Below are 13,101 nucleotides of genomic sequence, written 5' to 3'. Positions count from 1 at the left end.
CCTTTGTAATAACAGCTAGATTTGGTTTTGGAATCCAAACATTTAGGTCTTACTCTGGTGGGAAAATGAGGCTAATTAAAACACAAATGATGCTTCACTATGTCTTTAATTTCAAAATTTCTTTCTTGGTTTTCTCTAGATATTTTTCCATTTATTAGTATGCCAACCACATAAAGCAACAAGTAATATGATATTAAACAGAAGATTTGACCAGAATATGTACATATAAATACAAATGCTTCATTAATAAGAGTAAAAATAGTAGCTTATCTTGATACATAACATGTACTACTAATAATATGGCATATATGCGGCTTCATACTCTTGGATTGGAATATGTTCTATAAGGCATTTAATGTGGAGGCTTCTTCAATCGGAGAGCGTTTACAGATCAAAACTGTGGCTATTGAAATGGAAAAATGCATCATTTCGTCTTCCCCTTATGTTCTGTGACCTGCATTCCTTTGCAAGACTTGACTGAAGGGTTGAAGGACCGCAAACAATGACACCCACATCAACGTGACCCCAACTCTCTGACACGGATTGTAAAATTTCTGTACAAGAAAAAATGGTATGTAACACAATGGAATCATTAAAATGTACCGTGTACATGGTCAAGTTAGTCAAAATAAACATTTGCTAGAGCCTTACCTTGGAAGTCTGGTCGGCATCCATATCGAGTAGTAGTATAATTAGCTAGAGTCGACTGATTTGGCTTACTATACTGCTCTGATTCACTTCTTTTATCGTCTTCGACACATTTCTCGTTGCCCAAATCTCGTTTTTCCCAATAATGCCATAACAACACAACGAGACCGCCAAAGACGACTACACTTGCAACCATGCATGCTACAAATACAAGTCCTTTAAACCACCAAGAAGTTATACCAAAAGGATTTATGTAAAACGAGTCGATCAAAGCCAGAGAGATGATAAATCCAATTGTTGATAGGATAACGTACATCCCAGACCATATATTATCTCCCGTTCCAACCAAACCCGACATGCTACAATTGTTGGCAATAGGGAAGTTGGAGCATAACATGCTCTTGGAAACTTTACCGTCTTCCTAAAATTAAAGAAAAACACAAAGAATTTTGTTAATTCGTGCCAAAAATAGATTAATCTAATGAAGGATAATCTTAGAAATTAAATTTACCAATGGGGGCTCTGCTTCTCGAGTGACGTATGCTTGAATCTCAAGATGAAGTTTATCGGAGAAAGATGGACAGATTGACTCCGCATCAAGTGATAAAAGAAGAGAAAGTTCATCCGAGCGTTTCACAGCCCAAACAATCAATAAGTTTTCTGGAAGGCAAGGTTTCTTCTCTTTAATTCGGCAGAGAATATCTCTCAAGATAGCCAAGAAAGGTGAGATACCAATGCCTCCAGCCACCAAAACAAGGTTTTCATACCTAAACGGAAGAAATGCTAGTTATCTAGAAAAACTTGATGGAAGGAAATAATAGGTGTTACTTTGTAAAAATGTTACAAGTTTCAAATTATATTGAGAAATATTCCATAACAAATTATTATTAGATGCTAACTTGGTTCATAAAAATCCAGTGAAACTTGGGTAAAGATGGTATTATTCGGCTAATCTTTCGTAATTTGAAAATCATTATTGGACTAAATCTAGCCTTACAAAGTTAAGTTCATCTGATAAAAACATAACCTTGTTTATAATCCTAAAAAAGGGCACATACATCAATAAAACCATAGATGCGAACATCTGCAATGAACACGAATGTAATCCGGAAAGAAGGGCACATACATTAAGTGGTATGCCAACTCATGCCCATATGGCCCTTCAACAGAAGCCATTATCGTAGAATGCGGTAGGAAAGGTGATTCCTCCTGAGGCTCCTCAGGAATTCTAGAGATATTATCTCTCAGCTTCTTCGTCCATTCCCCGAGTACCTTTATAAGAACTGAAAGATGATGTCTACCATCCAAAGGACTTGAAGAAACACTAAAAGGATGCCATTGTAACCAAGATAATCCCTTTACTTGAAGGAAAACAAAACTGAGAGCATTGTACCGTAGATCTGCATTATCGAAAAACAGAAATTAAAATAAAAAGCATACTAACATAAGCTAAAGAGAATTGCTTGCTCAAGAAACACTAGTATTACGTGCGGGCTTTGAAATGACCAATTCTACTGTTCCACATGGAAGGCATTTTGCTGAAGTTATCTCGACAGTTTTTCGTGATTGGCAGAATCTTAGAAAGCGATCAAGCAGGAAAAGAAATATCCCTCCAGCAGCTATACTAAATACGAAGTCTCCGACATGCAAGGCTAAGAACACGACAAATACTATATATAGTTGATGGGTGTAGAAGAAGAGCTCAAAGTAATTCTTCCTCACTGGATGAAGTGATGTTACCCACATCATTAGTCCTGCTAAAAGACTAACCACCCCAGGAAAGATAGCAACACCGATGTCTTTCCATTGGAACAACAACTGCATCGACAAACCAATAAACCAATATAAATAACTTCGACATAGTTGCACACGTATGGGTAAGAGCATCATCAACTACTCGCCCTTGGAAATATTTTCAACATCATGATGTACTTAGCAATATGGGCAATATTGGACAGGTATGAAACAAGTAGTGGAAGCATTTTGAGTTCCATTGGATCATGAGGTAGGATACAATGAACTAGTAATCTCTTTGAGATCATGTAATCACATATTATTTTATTTTCCTGCTAGTTCATGTAAAGGGGTACTTATGCAATTGAAAAATTAATTTTTATTATTACATAATACCTAGCAAAGGTATCAATAACTGGTCGATGTTACTCAATTTCTCATAATCTAGTTCTTATTCTCCTCTATCTTCTTGTTATTGTTAGTCGTGCTTGATGGTACTGGTCATCAATGAGGTACTGTTCATCATTTCCCAAGGGTAGTTTTGTAATTTTACTAGTATTGTATATATATATATATATATATATATATATATATATATATAGGTAGCGTTTGACAGCAAAAGTTGGGAGCCAAAATTTGTCCTATATGACTTAAAAAGTTTCAAATTGGGCTGATATTTACAAATTAACAGTCCACAATTCTAAACTACTTTTGATGGGGTTAGAAATTACAGATTGGGCAGATTTTTTGAAAGGATGATCTCCTCACCATAGATATCATCCTCACAAAAATCAGTTCAATCTGAAACTTTTAAGCCATATAGGATGAGTTGGCTGCCAAATGGGATTCTATATTTCTTTCTTTTTTTTCCTGGTGAAAGGGTGTTATTTGTAACTGCAAGTTTTCTCTTCATAGTGGAATCGGTGTGATTGGTGGCTGTACCTCAGTCTTGAGAGAACCACGTAAATCTTAGTGTGATTTGTGTTTGTTTTGTTTCGATTATCTGTTTTCCTAACGCTTCTTTCTTCCCTCTCTTTTTCACTCCCCACTCTCTATTAAGTCCATATAAAATTTCATTTTTTCACCAACCATTTAGAACAATATGGGGTCTAGTTTCCCCTCACTACATAGAAGTATATATGCACATATATGTCAAGATAGAACGATAATACACAGATACACATGTAGAAATTCACCGAGATAACTCACTTCATATAGGTGACCGTTCATGGCCCATGCCACTATGTAAAATAGTCCATGTAAAGTAAAGATCAGCATCGTGAGATGTCCTAACCATACGTGATATCTTGTAGCATGCTCGAAAGGAATATCTATGAGACGAAGAAGAAAGGAACCCCTTGATATTGGTAGAAATAAAAATGCCAAGCAAAATAATCCGATTGTACCAAAACGAAGCCCCGTCAATTCCAAAAAAAAAGAACTGAAAAATAAGTAATTAGGATTAGTAAGTCATAGCTAACTAAACCAATATTTTGACATGATCAAGTCATCTACTCATGCTCTAACTAAAAGAGGGAGAATGTATAAGGGATCAACCACCAATGCTTAACTACATAGAGGGAGAGAAAACAAAAGGAAAGAAAAAAAAAAGTGAGAGTAAAACTTGTAGAACATTATCAACCATTAATGATCAATCTCATAGTATACCTTTCCTTTCTAGAAGGCAATTCAAACTTGGATAGCGAATTAAGATTCTTTATGGTATAAAAGGAAACCGTCCAAAGAATATACGCCGTGAACAGGAATATCCCGATCAATTCAGCGGCGGAAACAACCCCAAATGGTCCATCAACAAGAACAGGGAACGTCCACAAGCGGAACTTTGGAAGTTGTGCTTTCGTCTTCCTGAAGGGAATCAAAAGGCTTATGAGTTAATTGAAAGGTAACTAACAAAACTGTCGATAAACAAAACTAAAACTTCAAAAGTTACAAAACAACAACAAAAGTGGGCACCGTCGCATTAAGTGTATTATTAATATTACTGTACTAAATACATACTTGTGGAAGTCCTCTTCTGGTGATGCAATTAGATATATAATCGAAAGAAATGCGATCACGAGAATTGGGCCGCTGAATAACAAAAATATACTTCCTGCACTTTGCAAGATAAAGCACAATATTACTATACAAAACTCGCAAACATGACTTACAGAGAAAAATCAACCATGATATATAATAGTCTACCAGTGATCCCGAAAACAGTTCCACTGGTGGCATTGTTCCATTTCTGAAGCACTCCCCTAAAAAACTCGGTCGGGTAGAGAAAAATAATTGTAACCCATGCAATTAAAATTGTCCACATGAGATATTTGAGGACCCATTTAACCAAACACAACAATAAGGGTGTCTTCTTGGCGTAATCAAGTTTGACGTCTCGGTTGGAAAGAAGGGGTACATGAGTTGAGTTTCCATCCATGGGAATTAAGATAACAACAACAACAACAACAACAACAACAACAATAAGTGTGTAAACAGATAATGCAAAGAGGAGCACACTTACTCAACTGACTTTGCATTTCCTTTAAGCAATTGGAATAAAAAGTGAGCCAACACCATTTTAGACCACATGTTTACAGATACCAACAAATGAAAATTCCATAAATTATTAAGAAACTTAGCACCACTTAATATTCCATGCAATTGCATCCAATTAACTAAGATAAATAGCAAGTTATCTTGAATTGATAAAAATGGGAATTTAGGAAAGAGACACCACTTATTATTATCTACCTTGTGTGGTGACACTGGCAGATTACCCACAAAAAATGAAATATTAAGATTAAAACCAACCAAAAAAAAAAAAAAACTGTCACTGACAACACTAAATGAAAAGATTTGAAATCCACCCATCAATTTTTCCTCAATAAATACAAACATATAAGAGGAAGGAGCCTGCTGTCTTACACTCACCTTATATCATCATTATTATTATATTTGTGCTTTCTATTATGTTGGACCAGTGTTAATTAGGGCACCCCAACAAATTGTTTTGACAATCAGGGCACCCTGTTTTTTTTTTTTTTGGGGGGACATGTTCATGTCTTCATTGACCAAGCAATATCAACATGAACATGTCGACATAGGTGGGGTGTTCTAATCATGGTAAAATTTAAGTTTTCAATAGTTCGTGAGTGCCCCTAACCTCAGCCATTACATTGGTATGATTATATTGGCAGATGGACTACACGGAGTGACTCTGGGGGTGACTTTTTATTCAATTTTGTAAATTTTTGTCCTAGGGATAATCTTGTCTTTGTATGATTTATATATTCATAGCAAACTCTTTAGGTCTACTATTAGGGATTTTCAGAATTTTTTTTTGGAGAGGAAATGAGATTGAGAGATTGTAACTCTGGTTTTCATGGAAATAGTGAAAATATCTCACCACCACCGCTTATGGATGTAGGCAATCTTGTCAAACCATGTATATTTTGTATCGTATTTTTTTCTATTTATTTGTGATTGCTCACGATAGCTATTTTTCAACTGTCTATTTTTTTCCCCTCCAATAATAAAAAAGTACACAAAACCATTGAGAACAAAATTGAACATGGAAGGCAACTCCATAGTGGAAAGAAAGAATCTTGTAGACTGATTTGAAATTAAGGATGTCCGATTATGCAATCGATTAGTTGGTTTTGGGCCTACCATCATGGACACAATTATTTTTTGATTTGGTTCTAAATATTTATCTTAGGGACCCAATAAGAATCATGTCTCCTTCAGGTACTCTATTTTACGAACCCAACCAAAATATATAAAAAATACCTAGGTATTTAACGGTGCAAAAAGTTAATCTCTTATTTATTTTTATTTTTGAGGTTGGAACATACTACAATACTCAGCAACAGACATATGTGGTGGTCTACTCTATAGAGACTTTCACTTTGGTACTCTTCTTTTAACCTCAACCCTAATTCAAATCTAACTAATACACAAAAAATACTTAGGTGTTAGTGGTACGGAAAGTTAAGCTCATATATTTGAGGTCATAATATACTAAAATATTTTGCAGATGACCTCTGCAACAATCCCACTTTATAGTGGTTTTCACTTTAATACTCTTCTTTTCATCAACATATTGTCTTTTACGTTGTCCCACCAACTAATACCCCGATGTCTATTTTATGATAATTTTTTACTTGCTTTCAAGTCGTTGGGATCATGCATGGTTTTAAAACTCATTTTGACGTCTCGTCCATGAACGAAATCAGCTTGTCTCATATTAGTTTTTCGATATGTTTGAGTTGTCTAGTTCAACAATGAGAAAAATGAACGCTGGTTTTAAATATTGTTTGATACATTTGAACTGTCTATCCATTTAATTGGTGGACGATATCGAGATGTATTGGATGAGTTGTCTCGGAAAAGGTTATTCTTCTTCATTGAATTGGAACATTTTTCAATCCTAATTTTTGTACAAAATCGGACGAGTTGTCTCGGAAAAGGTTATTCTTCTTCATTGAATTGGAACATTTTTCAATCCTAATTTTTGTACAAAAGACTATGATCAATCACTAAAAGAAAAAGATAATGTTTGTACAAAAGACTATGATCAATCACTAAAAGAAAAAGAAAAAGAAAAAGAAAAAGAAAAAAAAAAAATTAATCAATCAATCAATAAAATTTCAATGAGACATGTTGTACGAATTCTCACCACAGCATTTCTTAGAAAGATCTAACCAAACAAACAAAGAAAGAAAGGGATGGATTGATGGATTGACGTATACATAGAACGAAAAGGGGTGATTTAAAAATGCCCCTACATATTTTGGTAAATACTTGAGATACCCCTGTGTTTTCAAACTGATGATTTGCCCCTTTGACTTAGGTCTTCTCTAATAGACTAACATGAATGACCTGAATGTTCTCATCTTCAACCAAAAACCGGAAACTCCTTGATTTTCCCTTAGGAAATCTGTTATCTTACACCTTATGGTAAATATTTTTACCCTCATTTTCAACCTTAACATTCTCTTTCCTTCAACCATCAACCATCAACCTTCAAACCTCAAGAACAAAGATGAGATTTTTCAGGTATAAAAAATCAAGGATTTTCTACAAAACATTCGAGATGTGGTTGAATAAGTTAAAAATAGTTTATCCCAAGAGGTTGACAACTCGAAATGACAGTTTTTTAGGATAAATTTTTTTAACCCTCCTCTTTAATATCAAGATTCTATCTCCTTGAATAGGTTAAAAATAGTTTAACCTAGAGGTTAACAACTTGAATATGACAAATTGATTTTTGGTTAGAGGTTGAAGATAAGGACATTTAGGTCATTTATATTAATCTCTCAGAAAAGACCTAGGTCAAAGGGCATGTCATAAGTTTGCAAACAAAACATGAGGGGTATCTCTAATATTGATCAAAAAGTAGAGGGCCCAAGCGAAAATGTAAACCATAGTAACACAGTTTGGATTTGAGTGATTATTTGGTGGGTTGCAATAACGTTACTTCGGATAAATTTTGAAAATATTCTAATTTGAAAAATTTTGAAGAAGAATCGTGATAATCTGACGACCCCACATGGCACACTCAATCGACTCTCCTAATGTGACAAGTTCGAAAACCGCAGATCTGTAAGCCTTAGGATACAAAATTGCACTTCCCCATAAAAATGTGTATCCCTAGGCTTATAGATCTATGGTTCCCGAACTAGTCACGTCAGGAGAGTCGATTGAGTATGCCATGTGGGATAGTTAGATTATCATGACTCCTTGAAGAATATTGTAGTTTTCTTATCAGAATCCCTCATTTTTAACTTTCCTAAAAATCTTATTTTGTTCGTGACATTTGAAAGTTTAAGAAAAAAAGGAGAAATTTTGTGAATGAAAGATAAAAATGTTACCATATTGAACAATGAGAAACACCTGCCCTTGCCCTTGAGCTCAAATGGGTGATTAACTTGGCAATTCAATACCACAACGCTCTTGATTTCATGGAAAAACTCAAATCCAAAATAAATTAAAAAAAAAATATTCGTTTTTTGACTTCATCAAAGGTTTTGAAAATGGATGACAACTGAACTCCCATTGAACTGCCAAATTTATGATTAAAATTTGAGGTTTAAAAATAATTTTTTTGTTGTTGTTGAAGTTTATAGAATTTTGTTCGATGGTGGCATCGGCTCATGTTTTTGGATGCCACAAGGTGAGTTCAAACCACACTTACTAAGTAAATAAGGCAAGACTTACTTGTTATTAACCTATACATCATGAAGGGCCATGTCCTTAGTTTGAAAAATAATGGGGGCTTATCTCTAATATTTAGAAAGTGGTGGCTCACAAGAAAATTATAAAAATCATGATAAATCGACGTGGCAAAACATACACGATTTATACATGCACGACTTATGCGGCAATGACACATAACCCCAAATCTTTTTCTTTGGGATACACAAAGAAAAAGATCAATGATTCTGTGCCCTTGCCACATTCGTCGAGTATAGAAAGCTTCGTTTTGCCACCCACTATTATTATCACAACAATTCCACAACTTATTTCCACTATCCCATAAAGTGATAAGACTTGAGAGTGAGAGTGAGAATGAGAACTAAATAAATGAAAACCATCGGAGTCGCTTTAAACATTTATGATTGATTCCTTTTTCGTTATAGTGTTGTCTGTATTATTATTAGGGTGATTTAGACATACCACCTACTTTGGTGAATATTTGAGATATCCTTATGTTTTGAAATTGATGACATGCCTACTTTGACCTCGGTCGTGTTGGTATATTAATAGAAAAAGATCCAAACGCCCTTATCTTCAATCTTTAGTAAAAAGACCCTTAATTTGTTTTTCCAAAATCAGTCCCTTCAATCTCCAAAATTTATAATCCCATCTTTAACCTTAAAATTCTATTTACTTCAACCTTCAAATTTGTAGGCAAGAGTGAACGATTTTTTGAAGTGTAGAATGAATGAATGAACTTGGGGTGTAAAAATCTATGATTTTCTACCATGGATTAAGACAAGTTAGAAATTGATGGAAAGAGGATAAGGTTGAATAGATTGAGTTACTTTAACACGAAAATCGAAGAACTTGAATGTTTTAGATTTTGAAAAGAAAAATGAAATAGGATTTTTAAGAAGAAGAAGAAAACGATGAATTTTTTATTAAAAAACTCTAGATTTTCTATAAAGAGTTAATCCTGAGTTGAGAACAATTAATTGAAGAGAAGATTAAGTAGCTTATTGAAAAGAAAAAAAAAAAATCATAGAGATTGAAGAATTCAAAGTTGATTGGTTTTTGGAAGAAAAATCAAAGACTTTTATCAAGATGATGACGATGAGGGTATTTAAATCTTTTTCTATTAATCTATTAAGAAGATTGAAGTCAAGGGAGCCATGCCATCAATTTCAAAACATAGGGGTATCTCTAATATTTACTAGATAGGGGTGTCTAAATCACCCTTATTATTATTATTGTTTTCAAACAAAACCTAATATCCACCTAGAAATGAAAAATGATATTTTTACCAAAACAGCCAAGATATTATAGAGCTGTGACAAATCAACGTGGCAAAACATGCGCGGTCAGTACGTGGCTGACGTGGCAAGGGCACAGAATCATAGATCTTTTTCTTCGGGATAAACATTTATAGTTGATTCCTTTCCCAATATAATATTGTATGTATGTATATATGTATGTATGTATGTATGTATGTATGTATTATTAGAGTCATGCTGGTGTAACATTGAAATTGACATCATTTGGGACATTGGTGTGCATAGAACCATAGATGCTTCTCACTCATATCTCGATAAAGCATCTATGGTTCTATAGGCACATCTACATCAGCAATGTTTGAAATGATATCAATTTTAATGTTACTTCAGCATTTTCATTATTATTATTGATTTGGAACCAAACTCCAATTTCAGTTTTCAAGCTAATATCACATTACCAAAGAGTAGGGATCTAGGAAGGTGTCCAATTCCTAACCAAGGTCAGGTAGCACCCCATTTTATGCCGTGTGGCACTTTTGAGACCCATTGACCGTATAGGTATGTGGTCGATCTCTTTGTAATCCTACGAAAAATCAGTGTTTGATAATTTATATGCAATAGATCTTGCCTCTTGAAAAAGAACTCAAATCCAACTATTAGAAATCATTCTTAAGACAATGTTATATTCAATGGATGCACATCACCAATCAAACTGATCTTTTGTGTGTATATTCACCAAGGGATGGGCGACATATCCATACGGTCAATGGGTCACCAAAAATGCCACATGGCATAAAATACGGTGCCACCTGATTGTTAGGACCGGGACACCTGACTCGATCCCTAATCTTTACCAAAACAGCCCAATAGCTGGTTGGAAATGAAAATAATATTTTACAAAAACAGTTTAGGATTTTGCAAAAATTGCTAAAACATGTCTCATGATTGCATCACCTTGTAGCATTCAAAAACATGATCCAATGCCATAGAATTGTAGAGGATGAAATTTTAAGTACTTTGATTAAAAAAATTTTAGTTTTCATTGTTAAATTTTAATTTTAAATATGACAATTTGGTGGCTGTTCATTTTCAACACTTTGGATCAAGCTCATTATGCAATCCAATTGAGTTGATAAAATTTTTTCTGTACATCACCATCAACTTAATTGGATTTCTCAATGACTCAGTCCCAAACTTGATGGAACTAACTTTCCGAGTTAGCTTGAAAATGCACTAAGTCAAGTTAGAAATTTGGCTGAGTTATTTGTTTATATATAATAATATCTTTTGTGGAGAACAAAAAATAAATATATTTATTTACTTATATATAAAAAATTATTTGTTATATATATTCATATAATTAATATAATTATATTTGATTCATTTGAGTCTACCCACAAGTTTTTTGTTGGTTTGATCAGATGAATATTGGACTTGAGTTTTAAAACTATGTTTAAATAATTTAATATTATATTTAAAGGGGTCTAAGTATTCTAGATCTTAGATTGATCTACCTATACCTCAAAAATTAATTTGATGATCATCAACATTATCCTCTTCTAAAAGAGTAGGATGACAATTTTGAAAAGATAAAATAAGGGCTTTTTGGTCATTTAAATGATTTTTCATTAATTTATAAGAGAAGACTATGGTCAAGGGGTCACCTCTCAAATAATCATAGTTCCCCTAGCTTTTTTTTAGTTGTTGTTAAAGGGTAGTTGTGGTATTTTCTATATAAAGATTTTCAAAGATCCTATCTAGAATAATATTTTAAAAGGTATGTCCTAAAGAGTCAATATTTTTTATGTATGGATTTTTGGGTACATATTTTCAAAAAGTTGGCCTTTGGCATCATTGTCCCTTTACAATTATACATGGCAAAGATTAGAGTTGGCAATGGATTGGTTTGGTACTGGATTAGTACCACTTCATTACCAATCTGATTTGATTAATGAATGTGTGAATTGAATCTGGTCAGTTTCATTTCATCCTCAATCCGAAATCGATCCGAACACATGCCTTATTTTCAAATTATCAATGTTAAATTAAAAATAAAAAATAAAAAATAAAAAATAAAAAATAAAATCATATTAAATTTAAAAAACAAAAAATCTAGTTTTCAACTAAAAATATAGAGGGGAATACATGGCAAAGATTAGAGTTGGCAATGGATTGGTTTGGTACCGGATTAGTACCACTTCATTACCGATCTGATTTGATTAATGAATGTGTGAACTGAATCCGGTTAGTTTTCATTTCATCCTCAATCCTCAATCGATCCGAACACATGCCTTATTTTCAAATTATCAATGTTAAATTAAAAAAAAAAAAAAAAAAAAAATCATATTAAATTAAAAAAAAAAAAATCTAGTTTTCAATTAAAAATATAGAGGGGGATAAAAAAGACTAAAATGTTTTATCTATATGTATTTATATAAAATTTAGAATAAAAAAAATATTAAACATGTTCAGATCGGATTTTTTCGAAGCGGATAGAGGTATATTCGAATCCGATATGAAATTGTATAAGATCTAAGATTTCAATCCGAGAATCCAAAATTTCCTTTTTTTTGGGATCGGATTGGTTCAGGCCGATTCAGACATCAGGTATATATCGGATCATTGCCAACCCTAGACTACAGTCACGTATGCTATTTACTTATTTACCCTATTTTGCCAATCGACATTTAACTCAAGGGCATAAAGGTAAATTGATCAAGTTATTTATATGAATAATGATTTTCTAATGCCCCCCTCTGACACACACCCCTTGATAGGACATGTGCTAAAACCATAAATTTTCCTCGAGATATACAATTGCACATATTTATGGGGATGTATAGTTGTGTATCTTGAGGAGAAAACAAATAATCTATGATTCTAACCCATGTCACGTCAGGGTGAGTGTGTCAGAGGGGGTGTCAAAAAATTACAACTCTATTAGTACATCAATCGTGCGTCATGATGCTAGGGGTGCCCCTATTTTGCCGTTGTAGTTGGTCTAGGTTTGCCTTAGTCTTGTTGACCTTTAAAAAAAAAATAAAAATTGTGCGTCAGATAATATTTTCTTAAAATATTTATGAAATTGGGTACATGACATATGGCTGATTCAATATTTTTCAGCAAAATTCATAGCTGTTTACACAAAATTTTGAACTTCCTAGTTCATTTTAAATACCTCTTTTACCCTTTTTGACTTAAAAGTTGTCTCATATTGTTTGGTACACAGACTTCGCTCTTTTTT

The 13,101-nt window shown here is 33.5% G+C and overlaps 1 protein-coding gene across 1 annotated transcript; it reads right to left on the bottom strand.

The window, feature by feature from the left end:
- Positions 1-220: 220 nt before the first annotated feature.
- On the bottom strand, positions 221-4,920 carry LOC147381546 (ferric reduction oxidase 7, chloroplastic-like). The gene is made up of 9 exons (XM_086430273.1): positions 4,588-4,920; positions 4,402-4,495; positions 4,051-4,248; positions 3,592-3,823; positions 2,136-2,466; positions 1,775-2,048; positions 1,160-1,415; positions 652-1,069; positions 221-554 (listed from the first exon to the last, which is right to left on the bottom strand). The coding sequence occupies exons 1-9, from the start codon at positions 4,817-4,819 to the stop codon at positions 385-387; spliced, it is 2,205 nt and encodes a 734-aa protein (XP_086286399.1). The 5' UTR covers positions 4,820-4,920; the 3' UTR covers positions 221-384.
- Positions 4,921-13,101: the final 8,181 nt, after the last annotated feature.

This window comes from Akebia trifoliata, unplaced genomic scaffold, assembly GCF_017979445.1.
Source record: "Akebia trifoliata isolate Shusen 1 unplaced genomic scaffold, ASM1797944v1 Contig00362, whole genome shotgun sequence".
NCBI lineage: Eukaryota > Viridiplantae > Streptophyta > Magnoliopsida > Ranunculales > Lardizabalaceae > Akebia > Akebia trifoliata.
This window is presented reverse-complemented; position numbering and strand designations above follow the sequence as displayed.